We start from the raw sequence: 24432 nt of genomic DNA, 5'->3' as shown, positions 1-24432 counted from the left end.
TGCAGAAACATCAGATGATACGGTGTCCTGTAAGCTGAATCTCTTGTAATCTTAATATTTTTTTACCTGTTGCATTGACATTCAATTCTGTACAAACTGTCCCAAATTTCCCCACTGTGTCTCTCACAGCCTGTTTGAGTTCGGTGTGTACTGGTGGCTATCTATTGTTCCACAGGAAGGTTATCTCTAACCCATCCCCCTCTCCCTGCCTCCCCCTTGCCTCCTTCAACTAGGTTGCTGTGGTCAGAGAGACGTCGTAAATTCCTGAGAAGACCCTGCCACAGGGCCACACAGTATAGAGAGAGTAGATTTTCATGGAGAACAAAGGAATTTCTTCCACCTCACAGAACTTGAGGTACAAACAAATTTCATGTTCCGGAGAAAGTATAAAAGATCGGTGAAGAATCCAGCTACGAACTGGTATGTTTGTCACAACTTGGGGAAGCTCATGGGAGACGGTGTGGCCACGTTACCATAAAAAGCTGTTTATATAATAGCCTCAGATATGAGGTTTACATCTAATTGTTGTATAAGATGAATGAGTGAGTATGATACTTTGTAAAATTGTGTAATCTGATTTTGGACTGTTTAATGAAGAAAAATACAATTCCCTTTTGATTTGAACTAAATCAGAGGACCGCCCCTGAGCTCAGTTAGGGTCAGACATCCTGGGACAGCCCTATTCGGCCCTTCCGAATAAAACTCCCACTCTGGTTTTCGATCAGCAAACCGAGTTTACCTCAATTACGAGATGGCTAAAGGTTGCAGACCATGTTTTTCTCCATTAGGAGGGACAAAGGTTGTAGACCATTGCTGAATATTTTAACCATACCACGTGGTTAAACTCTTAGACTATCGATACTGACAGAATAAGAACAAGTCTTTGATATTAATTACTAGTCTGCAGCTAGGAATTCGGTATCATTGAACGCAAAGAATGACAACCGCCGAAACATCCATTCTATAACGAAACAAACGAATGTCACTCTGAATTATCCACTATAACCACAACCGAGAGAGAGAGGGAGAGAGATGAAAAATTCTACAAAAGAAACAAACTTTTCACCAGCGATCATCATAATAACCAATTATACAAATATTATGTTACTTTATCTCCAGTAACCCATTATGCATTTGTGCTACATCACAAATTCCTCATCTACACCCAGTGTTCTTTTCATACAGGGGTTTAAATATTCACTAGTTTTCTATTTAAAGTATTACTTTCTCCTTTCATATCTCCAAACAGAATCCCTTTATAACGTTATAAATCTTTAGGTTTTCACCTCAACACCGCAGCAATAATCATAGCACAGCAGCCCTAGAGGTACACATATCTTTCAATGGCTTCTTCTGTTAGTGCTCACTACCTGTAGATCGATGGGCAGTGGTGGACAGACCCCTAGATAAGGTTATAGATCTCAAACCTCAGCTCACACAGAACTGGTTGGTGTATCCATTCTTTCACATACTCAGTAATCCTCTTTCACACTGGAGGTAGTCCCCTGACAGCTCTCATTCACTCTGTACAGTCAGCTTAATATCCACATTTCAATCTCTTAATGTCTAAGTTTCAATCAATCATTTTATTATCCAAATTTCAATGAGATTAACACCCACATTTCAATCAATCAATTTATTATCCAAATGTCAATCAGCTTAACACGTCCTTTCCACACTCACACAACCATACACAACTTTCACATCCACATAATACTATTCCAAAACACACTCCGTAATCTCCCTTATTACCACGTGTAATTTCAACGATTCTCTGTTACCTCCTATGCACCATATGTATATTCACTATATATATATATGATAGCACAGAGGGCACCTTATGCTGTTCTATACCAGTGGCTGCAGACCACGTAGACATCTCTCTTATAAATGCCTAAAGACAGCTGTCAGTGTGGTACCTTTACTTGTTCTCGCTCTAGTCTTCTCTCTAAGAATAGCTCAAGCCTTCTTCCACGTCATATGTATTTTCAACGGTTCCTTCAACGGTTCCTGGGAGTCCCATAGGGTGGTGCACAATTGGCCAAGTATCATCTGGGTTTGGCTGTTATTGTAACTAAGAATTTGCCTAGTAAAATTAATAAAAAATAATGGTCCCTACAGCATTCTATAGTCCCTCAGCGTCAATAGTTTATATAGTCATACATTCTATAGTCTTGCCGTTTACCATACATGTAAATAACACCTCGTATTCAAAAACTCCTTGTGTTATTTTGTAGGCTAGTGGTACCCTCCTTCTACATCTTTATGTTTAATTTGATTGGTTATGTACTTTATTTTTATACAGATTCATTTAAATTGAATCATGGGCAGTTCACAGTAAGGGTCTGTTCTGGGCGGATCTCGTCGTCTTTTGGTCAGACGAGAATTTCCCTCACGCTTCCCAAAATGTGCCACCAGTTTTCCATACAGACCGCCACTGGAAAGTTCCCGGGCAGAATCAATAATGCAGTTTGTGATGTGAAATTGTCATGGAAATTCTTACATAGGGACACTCAAAGTCAATCTTAAATTAATCATCCTTTATTTGTCAGCGAGCTGGAGAGGTTCCAACCAACTCAATGCCCCATAGTACATAAGTCAATCAGGAGCTCTGCCTGGGCAGTCCCAGCTGTTGTCTTATATATGGCTCTACACAGATGGTATGTTTGCATGATTTAGCATAATTCATTAATAAATTACCATTTTGTTTCATTCAAGTGACCGTCCAATACTAGTTCATAACATGTGACAGACCAATACCTCACGAGGCTTCTTCTCTCTAAGCTGAAACGGAGATATCTGAAAACGAATATCGTCGGGATAAGGAGAAGAGGACCAAGGTGCAGCATGGTAAGTATTCATAATACGTTTAATAAATACTAGCACAAAAACAACAACCAAACAGTTCCGCAAGGTGCAATACACAAAACTACCCACAAACACAGGTGGGAACAGGCTACCTAAGTATGGTTCTCAATCAGAGACAATGATTGACAGCTGCCTCTGATTGGGAACCATACCAGGCCAAACACATAGAAATACAACACACAGAACAAAACAGAGAATGAAAAACATAGAATGCCCACCCCAACTCACGCCCTGACCAAACCAAAATAGAGACATAAAAAAGGAACTAAGGTCAGGACGTGACAATATCTTAGACCCCATAATTCACACCCTGACCGTAGGTCTATTATGAATAGACTGAGACTAGAACATAGTGCCCTATTTATCAATTATATTTAAACAGTAATAATCACAATGAGCTTGGTAACCTCTCACTGGCTCAGGGGCCACAAATGCAACCATTTAACACCAGGAAAGCTTTACATTGATTCAAAGCTAATTACATTTTTGAATTACTCTGCCAAAAGTCATTTCAAACATATAACAATAGTTAGCTGATAGACAAGATTACATTTACAATAGCCTGATGTGTGAGAATTGTATCAGTTGTTTATATTGTATATGAAGACGCAGCTTGGAATTGACACAGAGGCAGGGGAATGAAACAGAGTGCCAAAAAGTGACTTTTGAAAATTCTCCTACAAAAGTAGTGCCTTCAGAAAGTATTCACACATCTTTACTTTTTTTCACATTTTGTTGTGCTACAGCCTGAATTTAAAATGGATTAATTTCAGATTGTGTGTCACTGGTCTACACAAAATATCCCATAATGTTAAGTTGAAATATGTTTTTAGAAAGTTTTACAAATTAATACAAAATTAAAAGCTGAAATGTATTGAGTCAATAAGTATTCAACTCTTTTGTTATGGCAAGCCTAAATAAGTTCAGGAGTAAAAACGTTCGTAACAAGTCACGTTTCATGGACTCACTTTGTGTGCAATAATATTCTCTGCACTCCACACGTGCAATTATATGTAAGGCCAATCAGTCGAGCAGTGAATTTCAAACACAGATTTAACCCCAAAGTTCAGGGAGGTTTTCCAATGCCTCGCAAAGAAGGGAACCTATTGGTTGATGGATAGAAATAAAAAAATCTGACATTGAATATCCCTTTCAGCATATCTCAGACTGGCCAATAAAAAGAAAAGATTAAGTGCACCCGGGCCTCCCACTCCTCTTTCTATTCTGGTTAGAGACAGTTTGCGCTGTTCTGTGAAGGGAGTAGTACACAGTGTTGTATGAGATCTTCAGTTTCTTGGCAATTTCTCACATGGAATAGCCTTTATTTCTCAGAACAAGAATAGCCTGATGAGTTTCAGAAGAAAGCTATTTGTTTCTGGCCATTTTGAGTCTGTAATCGAACCCAGATATTCTGATGTTCCAGATACTCAACTAGTCTAAAAAGGCCTGTTTTATTGTTTTTTTAATCAGAACAACAGTTCTCAGCTGTGCTAACATAATTGCAATAATATTGAAAGGAGACATGCTGGATGGGTGGGGTTGGGGGAATGGGGTAGCAGGTTGGGGTGAGGCTCTCTTTTCCCACCTCTCTTTACATACTAAAAGTGTGGTTAATGCTTCTGCAGCATTGAAGGTCCCCAAGAACACAGTGGCCTCCATCATTCTTAAATGGAAGAAGTTTGGATCCACCAAGACTTTTCATAGAGCTGGCCGCCCGGCCAAACTGAGCAATCAGGGGAGAAGGGTCATGGTTAGGGAGGTGACCAAGAACCTGACGTTCACTCTGACAGAGCTCCAGAGTTCCTCTGGGGAGATGGGAGAACCTTACAGAAGGACAACCATCTCTGCAGCACTCCACCAATCAGGCATTTATGGTAGAGTGGCCAGACATAAGCCACTCCTCAGTAAAAGGCACATGACAGCCCACTTGGAGTTTGCCAAAAGGCACCTAAAGGACTCTCAGACCATGAACCTATTTTCTCTGGTCTGATGAAATCATGATTGAACTCTTTGGCCTGAATGCCAAGTGTCACGTCTGGTGGAAACCTGGCATCATCCCTACGGTGAAGCATGTTGGTGGCAGCATCATGCTGTGGGGATGTTTTTCAGCGGCAGGGACTGGGAGACTAGTCAAGATCAAGGGAAAGATGAACGGAGCAAAGTGCAGAGAGATCCTTGATGAAAACCTGCTCCAGAGTGTTCAGGACCTCAGGCTGGGGTGAAGATTCACCTTCCAACAGGACAACAACCCTAAGCACACAGCCAAGACAAAGCATGTGTGGCTTGAACCTGTTCGAACATCTCTGGAGAGACCTGAAAATAGCTGTGCAGCGACGCTCCCAATCAAACCTGACAGAGCTTGAGAGGATCTGCAGAGAAGAATGGGGGAAACTCCCTAAATACAGGTGTGCCAAGCTTGTAGCGTCATACCCAAGAAACTCAAGGTTGTAATTGCTGCCAAAGGTTCTTCCACAAAGTACTGAGTTAAGGGTCTGAATACTTATGTAAATGTTATATAAATATATATATATTAATATATATGTATACATTTTCAAAAATGTCTAAAAACCTGTTTTTGCTTTGTCATTATGGAGTATTGTGTGTAGATTGATGAGGGGGAAAAATATTTCATAAACTTTAGAATAAGGCTGTAACATAACATTTTTGAAAAAGTCAAGGGGTCTGAATACATTCCGAATGCATTGTGTTTATTAGACTGCTAGCATGTTGAAAAGACACATCATTAGCCCGAAAGGTGGGTCCAGAGAGGGCAGATATTTCTAGTGTTAATCACTGGCAAGAAGGCCAATCAAATTAGATCAGCTTTGTGTTAGGTTACATGCTGCATATTAAAACACCATTAAAGGAAACTTAGATAATAACCTAAGAGTATGCTAATACACTTAAGCAATAAGGCACGAGGGGGTGTGGTATATTGCCAATATACCACGGCTAAGGACTGTTCTTGGCATGACACAACGCAGAGTACCTGGATACAGCCTTTAGCCATGGTATATTGGCCATATACCACAAAGCCCCGAGATGCCTTATTGCTATTATAATCTGGCTACCAACCTAAGTAGAGCAGTAAAAATAAATGCTTTGTCATACCCGTGGTATACGGTCTGATATACCACGGCTGTCAGCCAATCAGCATTCAGGGCTCAAACCACCCAGCTTTTAAATAATAATAGGCCATAGCCTTTATAGACTAGAACAGTGGTCAACGACCTTTTCTTAGTCGAGATCAAAATGCAAATCGAGCGCAAGTCTGATCAAGTGCGCCGACGATGTATTGTGTGATATCAATTAAATTATCAATAGCCTATAGGGCCTAACTATAGTGCATTGGTGGAAAAGCACAGGGCAAAGATATTTGTAATGCAATTTAATTGGAAATTAGCTATTTACATTGACTGGAAATATTGTTTCATGCACTTTCCTATTTTCAATTGCAATAAGTGTAACGGCGTTCTTCGTTTGTGGAAAGAGAGTCGGACCGAAATGCAGCGTGTTGATTACTCATGACTTTAATGAAGAAAAACGTGATACATGAAATAACTATACAATACAAAACAAAACAACAAACGGAACGTGACACTATTACAGCCTATCTGGTGAATACACAAAGACAGGGACAATCACCCACGAAATACAACGCGAACTCAGGCTACCTAAATACGGTTCCCAATCCGAGACAACGAGAAGCACCTGACTCTTAATTGAGAACCGCCTCAGGCAGCCCAGCCTAACAACACCCCTACTCAACCGCAATCCCACTAATACAAAACCCCAATACGAAATACAACACATAAACCCATGTCACACCCTGGCCTGACCAACCCTATAACTAAAACACAAAACACTATGACCAAGGCGTGACAATAAGAGGTCTGATTGTAGGCCTAAAGGATGTAATGTAGGCCTTCCCCTTAATATAATGTAGAGTCCCTTATATTTCTAAACTTGAGTCTCAAACTAGGCAATATGAAAACACTGGTAATAGGCCAGTTGTTGTAGCCTATTACCTGTGAGGCAAATCAGAGTAATTTCTCCCCGAGGGAGGGAGTGCAAGTCGAAGTGGAGAAGAGTGTTTCATGATTTCTAAAAGTGCTGAATAAAAACAGCATTGTAGTGCTGATCATTGCCTCTGAATGTACTGAAACTGTCTTTAAGGCCCTCGATTAGATCAATGCAATCAGTGATTGATATAGAGGGGGACTGGAGGCCCTTCATGGCAAAATCACTGATATCAAATGACTTGACACATGCTCCAACATCATCTTCTATACACTGCCTCTTGAAAACATTGAACAGTGAGCTTTGTTTGGCCCCTTGTTTTTGCTAGCCTTGTGAGTCTAGCTAACGATGTGTAGCCTACACAGCAATAGCTACTGTTCACTGCACATGGTACAAGTGTGAAGTGACACGTGTCAGAACCTGGCCATTATTCTAAAAATAAGCTGATAGTTTTTAAAATGATGTTTTTGTATTTTCCCTGTAAATAATAAAGCAAAATTCTAATTCATTACATAGACCTAAATTAAATAGATTTAATTTACAGTACCAGATTTTATGTAAGATGTTCTTGAGTGTCCTGAAAGGCATCTGCCAAATAAAATGTATTCTTGTCAATATATACCATATATCCCTTTTGTTTTCCCACCCCCTCCCCACTGCTTGCTATGAATTTTACCTGACTATAAATGCAAGTTTAGGCCAGTGCTTGACTTGGCCTGAAATACGTGCCGGTACTCATTTATATTTAGGAACTCAATACCTTTGAGATAATATTCTATAGGAGGCTCAGGAACTCTAGCAGAATAAAATCCTTTACTCATTTCCGGTGAGCTCCTGCCCAAGTTAAGGACTGTGCTTAGGTAAAAGGTATACTCATGACGCGTTTAAACACACTGCTAACCTTAAAGTCCAAAAAGCACATTTTTGTTTTTCATGAATTTTTACAAAAGCTCATTTTGACTTTGTGGTTGTGCTATCTAGTGGAAACCATTCCTGGGTGCAAAAGGTGGAAAAAAAGAGAGGAATATGTCTGGTGTCATGAAGAGCATGGAACAGTCATGCTGATGGAGGTATTAGAAAATGGTGCATGCAGTATTCAAAGCTCTCGCTGATCTGGTGCTGAAATCCTTTGGTTGGTTTTGATATCAATTTGAGACAGCATTATTACCATACACTGAAATCAGCCCATCTTATATTGTCAGAGCATGTTATCACCCCCACATCAAATTCCTCCTCTCATCCATTTAGCAGCTTCACTTATAATTCATTCAAGACTTCCAGTTATTTGTATCCTACCAGTGCAAGTATTAATGTATATATATACATACATACACACACACACACAGTTGAAGTCAAAAGTTTACATTCAATTAGGTTGGAGTCATTAAAACTCATTTTTCAACCACTCCACAAATTTTTTGTTAACAAACTAGTTTTGGCAAGTCAGTTCGGACATCTACTTTGTGCATGACAAGTTATTTTTCCAACAACTGTTTACAGATTATATCACTGTATCACAATTGCAGTGGGTCAGAAGTTTACACACACTAAGTTGACTGTGCCTTTAAACAGCTTGGAAAATTAAAGAAAACGATGTCCTGGATTTAGAAGCTTCTGATAGGCTAATTGACATCATTTGAGTCAATTGGAGGTGTACCTGTGGATGTATTTCAAGGCCTACCTTCAAACTCAGTGCCTCTTTGCTTGACATCATGGGGAAATCAAAAGAAACAAGCCAAACAAAAATTGTAGACCTCCACCAGTCTTGTTCATCCTTGGGAGCAATTTCCAAACGCCTGAAGGTACCACAGTCATCTGTACAAACAATAGTATGCAAGTATAAACACCATGGGACCATGCTGCCGTCGTACCGCTCAGGAAGGAGACATGCTCTGTCGTACTTTGGTGCAAAAAGTGCAAATCAATCCCAGAACATCAGCAATGGACCTTGTGAAGATGGAGGAAACGGGTACAAAAGTATCTATATCCAATGTGCGAAACGAGTCCTATATCGACATAACCTGAAAGGCCACTCAGCAAGGAAGAAGCCACTGCTCCAAAACCACCATAAAAAAGCCAGACTAACGGTTTGCAACTGCACATGGGGACAAAGATTGTACTTCTTGGAGAAATGTCCTCTGGTCTGATGAAACAAAAATATAACTGTTTGGCCATAATGACCATCCTTATATTTGGAAGAAAAAGAGGGAGGCATGCAAGTCGAAGAACACCATCCCAACCGTGAAGCACGGTTACATCATGTTGTGGGGGTGCTTTGCTGCAGGAGGGATTGGTGCACTTCACAAAATAGATGGCAAGGAAAATTATGTGGATATATTGAAGCAACATCTCAAGACATCAGTCAGGAAGTTAAAGCTTGGTCACAAATGGGTCTTCCAAATGGACAACTTCCAAAGTTGTGGCAAAATGGCTTAAGGACAACAAAGTCAAGGTATTGGAGTGGCCACCACAAAGCCCTGACCGCAATCCTACAGAACATTTGTGGGCAGAACTGAAAAAGCATGTGTGATCAAGGAGGCCTACAAACCTGACTCAGTTACACCAGCTCTGTCAGGAGGAATGGGCCAAAATTCACCCAACTTATTGTGGGAAGCTTGTGGAAGGCTAGCTGAAACGTTTGACCCAAGATAAACAATTTAAAGGCAATGCTACCAAATACTAATTGTGTGTATGTAAACTTCTGTCCAACTGGGAATGTGATGAAAGGAATAAAAGCTGAAATATATCATTCTCTCTTATTCTGCCATTTCACATTCTTAAAATAAAGTGGTGATCCTAACTGACCTAAGACGGGGACTTTTTTACTAGGATTAAATGTCAGGAATTGTGAAAAACTGAGTTTAAATATATTTGGCTAACATGTATGTAAACTTCCGACTTCAACTGTATATACACACACCTATAAATAACTACAGATGAAATTGACAGCTGAAAGAAAGAAACATCAATAATACAGTTAGCTAGTTCATTTGTTGAGCATTTTTTTGTAGTTACATGTTTGAGAGTACAGTAAAATGTGCAAAGTAAAGAAACACATTTACATTACATTTACATTTAAGTCATTTAGCAGACGCTCTTATCCAGAGCGACTTACAAATTGGTGCGTTCACCTTAAGACATCCAGTGGAACAGCCACTTTACAATAGTGCATCTAAATCTTTTAAGGGGGGTGAGAAGGATTACTTTATCCTATCCTAGGTATTCCTGAAAGAGGTGGGGTTTCAGGTGTCTCCAGAAGGTGGTGATTGACTCCGCTGTCCTGGCGTCGTGAGGGAGTTTGTTCCACCATTGGGGGCCAGAGCAGCGAACAGTTTTGACTGGGCTGCGCGGGAACTGTACTTCCTCAGTGGTAGGGAGGCGAGCAGGCCAGAGGTGGATGAACGCAGTGCCCTTGTTTGGGTGTAGGGCCTGATCAGAGCCTGGAGGTACTGAGGTGCCGTTCCCCTCACAGCTCCGTAGGCAAGCACCATGGTCTTGTAGCGGATGCGAGCTTCAACTGGAAGCCAGTGGAGAGAGCGGAGGAGCGGGGTGACGTGAGAGAACTTGGGAAGGTTGAACACCAGACGGGCTGCGGCGTTCTGGATGAGTTGTAGGGGTTTAATGGCACAGGCAGGGAGCCCAGCCAACAGCGAGTTGCAGTAATCCAGACGGGAGATGACAAGTGCCTGGATTAGGACCTGCGCTGCTTCCTGTGTGAGGCAGGGTCGTACTCTGCGGATGTTGTAGAGCATGAACCTACAAGAACGGGCCACCGCCATGATGTTAGTTGAGAACGACAGGGTGTTGTCCAGGATCACGCCAAGGTTCTTAGCGCTCTGGGAGGACACAATGGAGTTGTCAACCGTGATGGCGAGATCATGGAACGGGCAGTCCTTCCCCGGGAGGAAGAGCAGCTCCGTCTTGCCGAGGTTCAGCTTGAGGTGGTGATCCGTCATCCACACTGATATGTCTGCCAGACATGCAGAGATGCGATTCGCCACCTGGTCATCAGAAGGGGGAAAGGAGAAGATTAATTGTGTGTCGTCTGCATAGCAATGATAGGAGAGACCATGTGAGGTTATGACAGAGCCAAGTGACTTGGTGTATAGCGAGAATGGGAGAGGGCCTAGAACAGAGCCCTGGGGGACGCCAGTGGTGAGAGCGCGTGGTGAGGAGACAGATTCTCGCCACGCCACCTGGTAGGAGCGACCTGTCAGGTAGGACGCAATCCAAGCGTGGGCCGCGCCGGAGATGCCCAACTCGGAGAGGGTGGAGAGGAGGATCTGATGGTTCACAGTATCGAAGGCAGCCGATAGGTCTAGAAGGATGAGAGCAGAGGAGAGAGAGTTAGCTTTAGCAGTGCGGAGGGCCTCCGTGATACAGAGAAGAGCAGTCTCAGTTGAATGACTAGTCTTGAAACCAGACTGATTTGGATCAAGAAGGTCATTCTGAGAGAGATAGCGGGAGAGCTGGCCAAGGACGGCACGTTCAAGAGTTTTGGAGAGAAAAGAAAGAAGGGATACTGGTCTGTAGTTGTTGACATCGGAGGGATCGAGTGTAGGTTTTTTCAGAAGGGATGCAACTCTCGCTCTCTTGAAGACAGAAGGCACGTAGCCAGCGGTCAGGGATGAGTTGATGAGCGAGGTGAGGTAAGGGAGAAGGTCTCCGGAAATGGTCTGGAGAAGAGAGGAGGGAATAGGGTCAAGCGGGCAGGTTGTTGGGCGGCCGGCCGTCACAAGACGCGAGATTTCATCTGGAGAGAAAGGGGAGAAAGAGGTCAGAGCACAGGGTAGGGCAGTGTGAGCAGAACCAGCGGTGTCGTTTGACTTAGCAAACGAGGATCGGATGTCGTCGACCTTCTTTTCAAAATGGTTGACGAAGTCATCTGCAGAGAGGGAGGAGGGGGGAGGGGGAGGAGGATTCAGGAGGGAGGAGAAGGTGGAAAAGAGCTTCCTAGGGTTAGAGGCAGATGCTTGGACTTTAGAGTGGTAGAAAGTGGCTTTAGCAGCAGAGACAGAAGAGGAAAATGTAGAGAGGAGGGAGTGAAAGGATGCCAGGTCCGCAGGGAGGCGAGTTTTCCTCCATTTCCGCCGGCTGCCCGGAGCCCTGTTCTGTGAGCTCGCAATGAGTCGTCGAGCCACGGAGCAGGAGAGGAGGACCGAGCCGGCCTGGAGGATAGGGGACATAGAGAATCAAGGGATGCAGAAAGGGAGGAGAGGAGGGTTGAGGAGGCAGAATCAGGAGATAGGTTGGAGAAGGTTTGAGCAGAGGGAAGAGATGATAGGATGGAAGAGGAGAGAGTAGCGGGGGAGAGAGAGCGAAGATTGGGACGGCGCGATACCATCCGAGTAGGGGCAGTGTGGGAAGTGTTGGATGAGAGCAAGAGGGAAAAGGATACAAGGTAGTGGTCGGAGACTTGGAGGGGAGTTGCAGTGAGGTTAGTGGAAGAACAGCATCTAGTAAAGATGAGGTTGAGCGTATTGCCTGCCTTGTGAGTAGAGGGGGAAGGTGAGAGGGTGAGGTCAAAAGAGGAGAGGAGTGGAAAGAAGGAGGCAGAGAGGAATGAGTCAAAGGTAGACGTGGGGAGGTTAAAGTCGCCCAGAACTGTGAGAGGTGAGCCATCCTCAGGAAAGGAGCTTATCAAGGCATCAAGCTCATTGATGAACTCTCCGAGGGAACCTGGAGTGCGATAAATGATAAGGATGTTAAGCTTGAAAGGGCTGGTAACTGTGACAGCATGGAATTCAAAGGAGGCGATAGACAGATGGGTAAGGGGAGAAAGAGAGAATGACCACTTGGGAGAGATGAGGATCCCGGTGCCACCACCCCGCTGACCAGAAGCTCTCGGGGTGTGCGAGAACACGTGGGCGGACGAAGAGAGAGCAGTAGGAGTAGCAGTGTTATCTGTGGTGATCCATGTTTCCGTCAGTGCCAAGAAGTCGAGGGACTGGAGGGAGGCATAGGCTGAGATGAACTCTGCCTTGTTGGCCGCAGATCGGCAGTTCCAGAGGCTACCGGAGACCTGGAACTCCACGTGGGTCGTGCGCGCTGGGACCACCAGATTAGAGTGGCCGCGGGAGAGAACAGGGATAGACAGACACATAGTTGACAGGCTACAGAAGAGGCTACGCTAATGCAAAGGAGATTGGAATGACAAATGGACTACACGTCTCGAATGTTCAGAAAGTTAAGCTTACGTAGCAGGAATCTTATTGACTAAAATAATTCAAATGATACAGTACTGCTGAAGTAGGCTAGCTGGCAGTGGCTGCGTTGTTGTTGTTCTATCTCTCTATAGTGCTGTTTCTTGTATTATGGTCTCTTGTTTCTTTAGAGGTTTCACTTTGTTGTCCTTTTCTTTTCCTTTTTCTTCTGTCCTTATTTTGTCTTCCAACAAAAAACACAAAAAAATGTCCATCTTAAAATTTAAAAAAAAGTATAGATCCGTATCCTTCAAGATACAAGCAAGGGGAAGTCATGAAGACATGAGAGAATAAAACATGGAGATGGTAGAGCTCTCTAGGGCATTTATGGACCCATCCTCTGTGTTATCGCTGATCTAACATACTTGGATAGAATAAAAGCAAAGGTTCCACTTCATAGCTTTCACCATTCCAGACATGACAGATCAGTGATTACTTTAAAAAGGGGAAGGAAACATTTTCAAAGTATTCAAACAGGGCCAGTGTACTGCCAAACAGCATGTATTTTTCGGGTTGTGCTGAAGCATGGAATGGGCAGTGTATCTATCGGGTAAAGCTCGACTTAGGCTAGGAATGGAGTCCCATCTGCTGACCCCTTTGTTTTTTTTTAGGCCATCAGTGGAGCATCTACATCTTCCAGTTGAGATGGCTGGTCGCCAAGTTCTGTCGATTGCAGAGAAGACGCCAGTCAGTTAAAACAAACGACGATAAGACAATTATTATTGGAAATTCCACATTGTCATGCTTACATTAGCAGCCCTGGCAATGCTGTTGGGAGACTGTAAGGCAGCGAGCTCGTTGAGGATCCTCTTCAGATCATTATTGTCAGGAGGTGCTGAAAGGAGATAGAGAGGCAGACAAAATGAAAGTTGTTGCAATCATTTTTCTTATAAAAAAAAAAAAACTTGGTATTATGGCAGGTATGAGGTATAAATATGCATAATGTGTGCACGTTTATGTACCTGGCACAGGTGACTGTTGCTGAGACTGAAGCTTTAGGTATGAATGCTCCAGCAGTTCCGTGATGGAAATCCGCTCTCTTGGGTTTCGTACCAAGCACCTCTGGTGGTAAGGAGAAAAAACATAACCCACCAGATCCCATTTATCCATGTCATTCACAATAAATAAAAACTCAACCAAAAAGCCAATACATTGCAGAATGAATGGAATCGCTCACCTTCAACACATCTAGCAGATCCTTCTCTGCAATGTCAGGGAACTCCATCTCATGGGTCGGGTCAATGATGGCGTGTAGCTTGGTGATCTGGTTGGTGATGGTCTGGAATGGAGTCTTCTCATAGGTCATGCAGTACATGATGCAACCAAGGGACCACACATCACCTTTAGTACTAATCTATGAATCAAATCAACAGAGATTCATCATACATCATTAAACATGCATAAGCTTCCAACATTGATATAAATGAGTCCATATGGAATATGCATGTATTAAAAATACATTGTTTTGGATAAGAAGGAAGGGATATCAGCGCAACCTTAGAGCTTGCCTTCCCTGGCTGGGATGAAGTGTCTTTGATGGTTTCAGGGGGCATGTAGTTCAAGGTCCCAACCTGTGTTTAGGATTTTTTTCTTGAAGATCAATATCCTTATTCTGGAAAGCTTCTGGTTATGTATACATACATTATTAACTACAGTTGGAGATGGGGGTTGTGCTCTTACCTGAGAATCTTTCATAATGCTTGTCACATCAGGCTGGATGCGGTTTGCAATGCCAAAGTCGATCAATTTCAGCGAGGCATTCACAATCACAAAATTGGCTGGCTTCAAGTCACTATGGACAATATCTACACAAAAAAAAAGTTACAGAAAAAAGTTAAAAGGCTTGTCATAGAGACTGCAATGCTTGGTTATTAGGAACTTAGAAAACATAAGGGATACTGATGAAGAGAGATACAGAGTTCAAGATAGATGGAGAGATAATAACCATGTTTGTGGATGGTCTGGAATGCCTCCAGCATATTCTTCCAGTATAACTTCCTCTCCAGCGGGTTGACAGTTTTACGGTTGTGTAGCCAGGTGCTGAGGTCCAGGTTACCACATTCCATCAGCATGTAGATGTAGCTGTTGGTTATTTCACTGGAATAAAAGAGATAAAAAGCACTGCTCACTGGGAATCACATGACATGTATAGTGGGATGGAACAGAGGACCACAATCAAAATACGTTGTGTCGGGTCCTCCCGAGTGGCACAGTGGTCTAAGGCACTGCATCGCAGTGTTGAGGCGTTACTACAGCCTGGGGATCGATCCCAGGCTGTGTCACAGCCAGACGTGACCGGGAGTCCCATAGGGTGGCGCACAATTGGCCCAGCGTCTTCCGGGTAGGGGAGGGTTTTGTGGCCGGGGGGCTTTCCTTGGCTCATCGCGCTCTAGCGACTCCTTGTGGCGGGCGCCTGCAAGCTGACTTCACTCGTCAGTAGAACTGTTTCCTCTGACATATTGGTGCAGCTGGCTTCAAGGTTAAACGAGCAGGTGTTAAGAAGCAGTGCAGCTTTGCGGGTCATGTTTCGGAGGACGCATGACTCAACCTTCGCCTCTCCCGTTGGGGAGTTGATACAAGATTGATGAGACAAGATCGTAACTACCAATTGGACATCACGAAAATGGGGTAAAAAAACAAACACATTTGAAATACGTTGTGTTATTCTTAATTTTAAAATTGTATTTAGGCCATGTGTATTTTATTTTTATGTACGTACCAGTACCACAAGTTTTTCTTATGTTTTGGATGTATACGTATGTGTATCCATTTTCATCAAAAAATATAATAAATGTACCTTAGCTGAATAAGTCAGAGTAGTGAACACTCACTAATCATACAGCTTGATGATCTGATCACTGTACTGCTGCAGGCGATTGAGATGCTCTATCTCGTTCTTGTAGCTCTCCACTGTCTGGGCATCGGCCTCCTCCAGGTTCACATACTTCACAGCAAACAGCTGATTACATTGGTCCAGAACCTGGTACACCTGAAAAGACAGAGAACCTACCATCACACCAGCTGAAAAAACATCCAATTAGCCCAAAAAACACCTGTAGTACTTCCCTGGTATCTTCAGGTTTCAAACCAATTGAAACAGGGAAGTACCATCTTAAATTGTCCAACAAGTAAGTTGTCTGTTTTTTGTTTTCCGTTGCACAATGTTATGAGAGCTTTTGTTACATTGTGCCCTAATGAACAAGACAACTAACCCCTACCTTACTGGAGCCACCTCGGCCAATCATCTTCAGGACGAGGAACCGTTTGCCCTTTATCACAATGGACTCGTTTGAGAGAGCAACGGCAGAACCCTGAAGTAACAGACAAGTGCAGAGTCATTAAACCATAGAGTCCACATTTCATTTGACAATAGGCCTATAATTTAAACAGCAAACTCACAAAAAGAGAACATAACTAGGGCCATGACTTAGTTCCTCCTGGCCTGACTGCGTTTTGCCTGTTCAGGTCAAGTGATCAGGGAAATCCCATGGATGGCATTTATGGTTTACCTGGTGGTTCTGTTGGGCATAGGACACCTGGCTGAGGGGGGTGCACGGCTGCTGCTGGGCAGGGCCGGCTTTATGGGCTGCTGAGAGAGGGCCCGCATATGGGGAGTTCCTCTTGACCCCAGGGGTAAAGTAACTGTGAGGAGAGGGGGATTCAAATGTCAAAGAAAGTCCTCTTTTTTTTTTTGCATCACTGCTTCCCATCTTTCCTCTGGATTCCAAGACTAAATGCACTCACAGATCTCACTACACTGTCTGCTGTGACTGTTACTTACGCCATGTCACAGTATGGATGACAGACTTAAATTTGCATTATGACAGTTCAGATTTAAATATGATAATTTTTCCACGAGGTAGTTCTCAAAGTAACTTTAGTTCAACTATATTTTTCTTGAGGGCAGCTTTACTGTAGCTCAACTTCTTGCAATGGGAAGTAATTGGTAGCGTGATAAACCATCTTTTCAGATTAGCTTCCCCAACACTGACAATACCATTTCCTAATATCTCAAGAGCTGAAATAGAATCATTCGATTATGGTGATTAGGATCATTGTACAAGAGCTGTTATGTTATATACATGTCCTATCCAGCCCCTCACCTGTTGGCCCTGGTGTCTTTGTAGTTGGGCATCTGGCAGGCGACAGGTGGGTTGAGTCTGGAAGGGAGAGGAAGTGACGGGGTGGGTAGAGAGTCCACCAGACGTGGAATGGGCGTGAAATCAGGAGGGGTGTGCTTCTCCTGATGACGACCAAACACACACACAACGTTAAACTCAGGAGGTTAAAATAGAAGAACCCAAAAGAAAACAAAAATATAAGTGTTAAGAGTGTCAAAACAGAGGCAAAAAGAGAGGTTTTAACTCAGTCATAAGAATGAACAAACTAAAATGGAGTTTGATGCCAGCACCTTCCATGTTGATAACATAGTTGTAACCCCAAAAATAAAATGGAAAGCCAAACCTCTGGAGACACGACTCTGCTTACATGGGCTGGTATTTTCCACCCTGAAGACAGCTCCATGCTAGAGGGTTTGGGCTGTGTCTGGCTCAGAGGTAAACGGGTGGTAATCTCCGGCTCCCTCTCTCTACCATAGTTTGACAGACTCAATGACCCGTGAGACAGTGGCTCTAAAAAAAGAAACACATAAGGAATATATTCAACTAAAACTTACATCAGGTTTGCAAGCTTTAAGCTTGAAGCCGTTATCACTTTGTAGTCAGGATGAACAGGGTCATGTTCATTAGGTACCAAACAGGAGAAAAGAGAGAGGGACTCCGTTTTCCATTCCAGGCCTTAATGAACACCACCAAGACATAACTGAACATAACTAAAGAGATAACTGACTACATTTAAATGAAACCTACCTGGGAGACTCTCTCGGTCTTCTGCGGGGAGAAACTGGTAATTCCCAGCTTTTAGTTTCTGCATTGCAGTCTCAATTAGTTCAGTGGGCTTTGCGTTCACCTGAAGGGCTTTCTGTAGTATTGACGTGCCTTTCTTGACCTGACCTTTTGGAAGAATATGAACAAAAATCTCTTTAGTATCAAAATATAAATGTTCAGTGTCTAAACCATATATTATGCACAATCGTTTATGTCAAATAAATTTAAAAAAGAGCAATCTACCTCGAGCAACCTCAAACTGAGCATGTGCTATGTGCACAAAGGCAAAGCTTTTGCAGTTGGATCTCGCAACGATGAAGTTGTCCCGAGCATCATCTGGGTCATCAATGCTACGGAGGACATCGTTTTTAATTAATTAATTTTTTATTTTTATGTATACATCAAACCAATTCTAGAATACTGGATAACGTATGTGAATATATGCAGTTTTTTTTTTATACCCTAAAACATCCTGAAGTACACTCACCCTTTGAGTTCAGCATATCGGACCAGCATCTTGGCATAGCTCTCACTGTTGCTGTACATTCCCAATGGCAGTCTGGAGAAGACTCTGGAATAGCTGTCCTTCAGCTTTAGGAGAAGGTTGGTGTCTGTCTGAGGATTGCCCCTCTTCTCCAGCTTGGTCAGATACATCTGGCAAGCCTCAGGGGAGTTGGAAACAATTATCTGGTTTATATTGTCAGTGGTATCTACCATTGAAACAGCAGAGAACATAAACTCGATATGCGTGAGAATACATTTTTCCCCCAAGTTTACCATTCCGTTAGTGCGCACCTCTATGAATATGTTGGTGTGCGCCAACTAATGCTTCTCACTAAACAAGCATTTTTGCACCGTCATCAACTAGGCCAAAATGGTTTCACTTCAATGTAAAGGTACATACCTTCCATCCTAGTGTCATCTCTCCTATCTTGCCTGTGCAGCAGTGTAGTGGTGGAGTCCACAATTCCCATGTCCTTCCATGGGCGTGGCTCAGGGGTAATGATAGGTGTCTGAGAGAGCAAATCAACAATGATATATATGACTGTCCCAATCAACTCCAGTCTTTAAAATAAGATTATGTAAGATGTCATTTTACTATGCTCTGCTCTCCATGTTATTGTATATAATTGTAAACAGTTGGGCCAGGCACTAGAAAATTCTTAAACAATCTAGAATTACCACTGAAAGGTGGGGATTTTCATTCACAAACCTTTAGATTGAGGAAATCCCCATCTTCAACACGCTTCTTGGCCGAGGACAAGGATAACATCGCACTTGAACCAGAAGTTTGCCTAAAACAAAGTTACATTCATCAGTTTAGGCTTTGTAATCCTGTGTGTTCTGATAGTGTTCCCTTGACATCGGTAAAGAATGCTTACCTGGACAAGCTACTTGAGATGAGAGCCTCCATATTCACTTGTCTTCCATCACTGTCATCATCATCCATTTCTGAGATTGCCTGTAGTCTACTGCTCTCTCTCCCTGCCTAGAGGCAGGATAATAAAGAACAGGATATTATTTAAAACCAGAGAAGTGATAGAAAAACTACTTTAAAACTAGGGGTGGGAATTGCCAAGCACCTCACGATGTGATATTCTCACGATACTTAGGTACCGATACGGTATGTATTGCGATTCTCACGATTCTATATGCATTGTGATTCGATACTGTGATTTAATTGCGATTTGATGTTCCAAACATAACCCTCACTATATGTCTGCTGCAGAGACAAGAGAGAGCCATAATAAAAAAAACTAGTTTTGATCAGTCATGAAAAAAAGGGCTGACAATATGAGACAAGATGTTGGCTCACTATTTAAAAATAATATGGAGAACAAGCTATAGGATGAAAAGTATCCGAGTTTTGCCACAGGTACAGCCAACTAGCACTAGCTAACACTACCTAACAAAAAACAATCGATACTTGTCAAAGTATCGATACAATATTGTCCCAAAAAATATTGCGATATGTAACTGTATCAATTACCACCACCCCCCCACCCCAACACTACTACTAATAAAAACTAACCATGCCAACGGCTCTCTTTCGTTGAGAACCAGACCTCCAAGCTGGAACCTTGTCCTCTTGGGGTCCATTCCGTGGTTCCATTGTTCGAAGAGAATGAGAAGACCTGTGTCAATTGTCTTTCACGAGACAGAATAGAAGAATGTAAAGCAAAACAAAGAGAGAAGCTTGGTGTGAGAACTTGGAACTGTAAAAAACAAAACACTTCTTTTACCCTGAAGAAAAATCACTGGAAAGTGATTCGCCTGTACCGACGGTACAGTCGCCTGTACCGTCGGAGTTTCTCGAGACTTTGCGAAATTCTGTTCCATTTTTCGCAGAACCATGTGTATTATAAGTTGAGACTGAAGGAAAAATAGTTTTGACAAAACATTAAGACAATTAATATACAGTACTAGTACACTAAAGTAGCATAAAAGCTGTGATTGTATTTAAAAAAATCTAGGCTGAAGAAACATGGTCTGAAGAAACATGTATTTATTTATTATATAAATCAAGATTTTTTTATTTTTTACCTTTATTTAAATAGGCAAATCAGTTAAGAACATATTATTTTCAATGACAGCCTAGGAACTGTGGGTTAACTGCCTTGTTCAGGGGCAGAACGACAGATTTTTACCTTGTCAGCTCAGGGATTCGATCTTGCAACCTTTTGGTTACTAGTCCAATGCTCTAACCACTAGGCAACCTGCCTCCCCAATGGTCTCAGGTTAATAACAAAAACAAACCTGGTACATTTTCCTTATCCTCAGAGGAAAGAAGTTCTGCTTTGCCCAAAGTCAAGTTCTGCATAGCAGCCTCCAGCAGGTCGTTGGGTTTGGCACTCAGTTCAATGGCCCTCTGAAGTATCCAAGTACTTTTCTTTGTGTTGCCTTTTGAGATGTGGGAGTAAAAATATATACATAATAAAAAATAAACTTACTGACTAGATGTTTTTCATTTATTTAACTAGGCAAGTCATTTAAGAACAAATTCTTATTTACAATGACAGCTCACCGGGAAACAGTGGGTTAACTGCCTTGTTCAGGGGCAGAATGACACATTTTTACCTTGTCAGCTCGGGTATTCGATCAAGCAACCTTTCGGTTACTGGCCCAACGCTCTAACCACTAGGCTACCTACCAATAGTACTTTCCTGCAGCATTATGGAGTTTCTGAATATGAGTTTCACAGATTGGACTGATGAATGTATTGTCAGTAAATAAATAAGATGTTAGAGATACAATAGTTGCTATGGGTGTCTGAGTATTTATCAATATGAGAAAGCTGGTAAATCCATGGAGCTAAAGTTGAGTAAATAACCCAAATTGTGTCATCTGTGTGTATAAATCATCTACGACAGTCAAACCTAAGATTGTTGTGCATCTCTCTACCTTGAGACAGTTCAAACTGAGCGTGTGCAATGTGGACAAAAGCAAAATCCTGGCAGTGTGTAGTCGCAACATTGAAGTTGTCCTCTGCCCCATTGGTGTCTTGGATTCTGAAAGATATTAAAGGACTCATTTGACAGACCTAAACTAAATACTAAAAAGAGCTCTTTTCAAATGGGCAATCTGGGAATGGTACATCCATTTTTGGGATTTAAACTAGGAAATTAGCCATTGATTTTTGGAAGAAAATACATTTACTAGTATACATTTCTCATGAGCTTATAGTTCAACTATCGTAATCCATCAGAACCCAACATCTAAACTTATTTGTAAACCATGTAATTGTAAACAAAGACTGAATAGCTTCAAAACATGGATAAAACTATCATTTTGAACTCATGGATGGTCAGTCCTTGCATCCATGAATTTGAGTGGTTAAATTTCTCTAACCTTATCCCTCAGCTGCTAACCAAAATGTGTCAGGGCGCCTACTTTGTTGTTTTCCCGAATCCCAGATTGCCACTTTAAATATTATTAATACACCCTACACATTGTATTTTTAACTGATGTAGCTAAAGTACAATCACAGAGGAACATGTTGCAAAACAAGGCTCAACCCTCTCATGGAAAAGTATGATCACGGATCACTCACACATTCAGCTCTGCAAATCTGACCAGCATTCTGGCATAGCTCTCATTTTTGCAGTGTTTTCCCAGTGGCATAGTTGAGAATACACGGGTATAGAAGTATGTAAGCTTTGTGAGATGACTAGGATCCAAGTGAGGGTCTCCTTTCTTCTCCAATTCCATCAGATATGCGAGACACGTTTCAGGGGAATTTGAGCCAATGGCCTGGTTGATATTATCAGTTTCATCTGCATGAAAATGCAAGGAAAAAGACAGTGTGTGACCATTTACAGTACCAATCAAAAGTTGACACACCTAGTCATTCACTGGTTTCTCTTTATTTTTACTATAATGTAGAATAATAGTGAATACATCAAAACTATGAATTAACACATACGGAATCATGTAGTAACCAAATGTTTTAGCAATAAAAATACTTAATATTCTTCAAAGTAGCCACCCTTTGCCTTGATGACAGCTTTGCACACTCTTGGCATTCTCTCAACCAGCTTCATGAGTAATGCTTTTCTAACAGTCTTGAAGGAGTTGCCACATATGCTGAGCACTTGTTGGCTGCTTTTCCTTCACTCGGCGGTCCAACTCATCCCAAACCATTGAATTGGGTTGAGGTCAGGTGATTGTGGATGCAGCACTCCATCACTCTCCTTCTTGGTCAAATAGCCCTCACACAGCCTGTAGGTGTGTTGGGTCATTGTCCTGTTGAAAAACAAATGATAGTCCCACTAAGCGCAAACCAGATGGGATTGCATATCGAAATTCACGCAATTCATGTGTGGTTCCCACACATGCAAAGATAATTTGTTCACCTACTCTGTCGCACAAAGACACAGCAGCTGGAACCAAAAATCTCAAATTTGGACTCATCAGACCAAAGGACAGATTTCCAGCGCTCGTGTTTCTTGGCCCTAGCAAGTCTCTTCTTATTATTGGTGTCCTTTAGTAGTGGTTTCTACGCAGCAATTCGACCATGAAGGCCTGATTCACGCAGTCTCCTCTGAACAGTTGATGTTGAGATGTGTCTGTTACTTGAACGCTGTAAAGTATTTATTTGGGCTGCAATCTGAGGTGCAGTTAACTCTAATGAACTTATCCTTTGCAGCAGAGGTAACTCAGGGTCTTCCTTTCCTGTGGTGGTCCTCATGAGAGACAGTTTCATCATAGAGCTTGATGTTTTTTGCTACTACACTTGAAGAAACGTTCAGTTCTTGAAATGTTCCGTATTGACTTGTCACAACACAACTGATTGGCTCAAATGCATTAAGAAGGAATGAAATTCAACAAATTAACTTAACAATGAACACCTGTTAATTGAATTCCAGGTGACTACCTCATAAAGCTGGTTGAGATAATGCCAAAAATGTACAAAGCTGTCATCAAGGCAAATGGTGGCTACTTCAAAGAATCTCACATTTGACAGTTTTGATTACTACATGATTCCATGTGTGATTTCATAGTTTGTCTTCACTATTATTATACAATGTAGAAAATAGTGATACAAAGACAAACCCTGGAATGAGTAGGTGTTCAAACTTTTGACTGATACTGTATCTGCAAACTTAGTGGTCTTATATACGGGCATATCATTATGTACAATATATGACGCATTTTGTCTTCGCCATGGAACGTATGAAAACGTGTTATTACCTTCGATTAGATATCTTGTTTTAATTCGGTCGAGCTTCTGACATAACATGGCAAGTTGGTGCTGTCTGTCTGCTCCTCCTCCAACATCTCTGCAGAATGTAGCTAATATGTTGAGGCAGCTAACGTTACTGACTGTGAGCATAGCTATCTATACACACAAATATGACATCTACGCTATAGTGCGATATATACTTCTGATGTGTGAATTAACAAGCAGAAAACGGACCCTGGTGTAAATAACCAGCTGGTTGGGATATGTGTTGCTAAGTTAACGCCCTTAGGTATCTAACCATCTGCATATTGTCTGGCCAAAGCAAAGCTAGCTTAGTTAATAACGTTAGCTCTATCAAGTTCGCTACGGGTCGTTGCGGAGCACAAAGACGTGCAAAGCTAAAAAGCAGTCCAAATCACTTTTTGTTTTACACCGTACATTAGATTAAAACGAATCTCACATTTTCTACAAATGTACTTTCACGTGAAAGAATTATACTTCCTTACAAAAAAACGTCTGTCTGTTCATAACACACTTAGTTTAAAAATCACCACTTCCAATTACTTCGTCAGTTTGTATGGTTGACTACGCCCCCAAATATTCGAAATACTCCTCCCACTTCAATGAAAATTATTTGAAATTATGCTCCGGGCCTCCGACCATCTGACCATCCGTTCCAAGGGTTCAATTAAAAATCGTGCGGACCTGAATATAGTTGATGATCCCTGCAATATTGCAATGTGTTAGTGGGCTACGGGGTGCCCTAATTAGT

At 42.1% G+C, this 24432-nt stretch overlaps 1 protein-coding gene across 1 annotated transcript; it reads right to left on the bottom strand.

The window, feature by feature from the left end:
- Positions 1-12398: 12398 nt before the first annotated feature.
- Positions 12399-24213, bottom strand: LOC115142096 (dual specificity protein kinase Ttk-like). The gene is made up of 24 exons (XM_065000145.1): positions 23669-24213; positions 22029-22251; positions 21380-21486; positions 20735-20878; positions 20221-20350; positions 20010-20112; positions 19360-19466; positions 19191-19272; positions 18882-18990; positions 18465-18687; positions 18221-18327; positions 17960-18103; positions 17556-17722; positions 17195-17334; positions 16601-16733; positions 16310-16402; positions 15923-16080; positions 15037-15188; positions 14772-14896; positions 14588-14662; positions 14269-14445; positions 14054-14153; positions 13841-13926; positions 12399-13754 (listed from the first exon to the last, which is right to left on the bottom strand). Exons 1-24 carry the CDS (start codon positions 23808-23810, stop codon positions 13719-13721), a joined length of 3063 nt encoding a protein of 1020 aa, XP_064856217.1. The 5' UTR covers positions 23811-24213; the 3' UTR covers positions 12399-13718.
- Between the last annotated feature and the right edge of the window lie 219 nt (positions 24214-24432).

Source organism: Oncorhynchus nerka, linkage group LG14, assembly GCF_034236695.1.
Source record: "Oncorhynchus nerka isolate Pitt River linkage group LG14, Oner_Uvic_2.0, whole genome shotgun sequence".
Classification (NCBI taxonomy): domain Eukaryota; kingdom Metazoa; phylum Chordata; class Actinopteri; order Salmoniformes; family Salmonidae; genus Oncorhynchus; species Oncorhynchus nerka.
The sequence above is the reverse complement of the archived record's forward strand: the minus strand, read 5'-3'. Positions and strand labels throughout refer to the sequence as shown.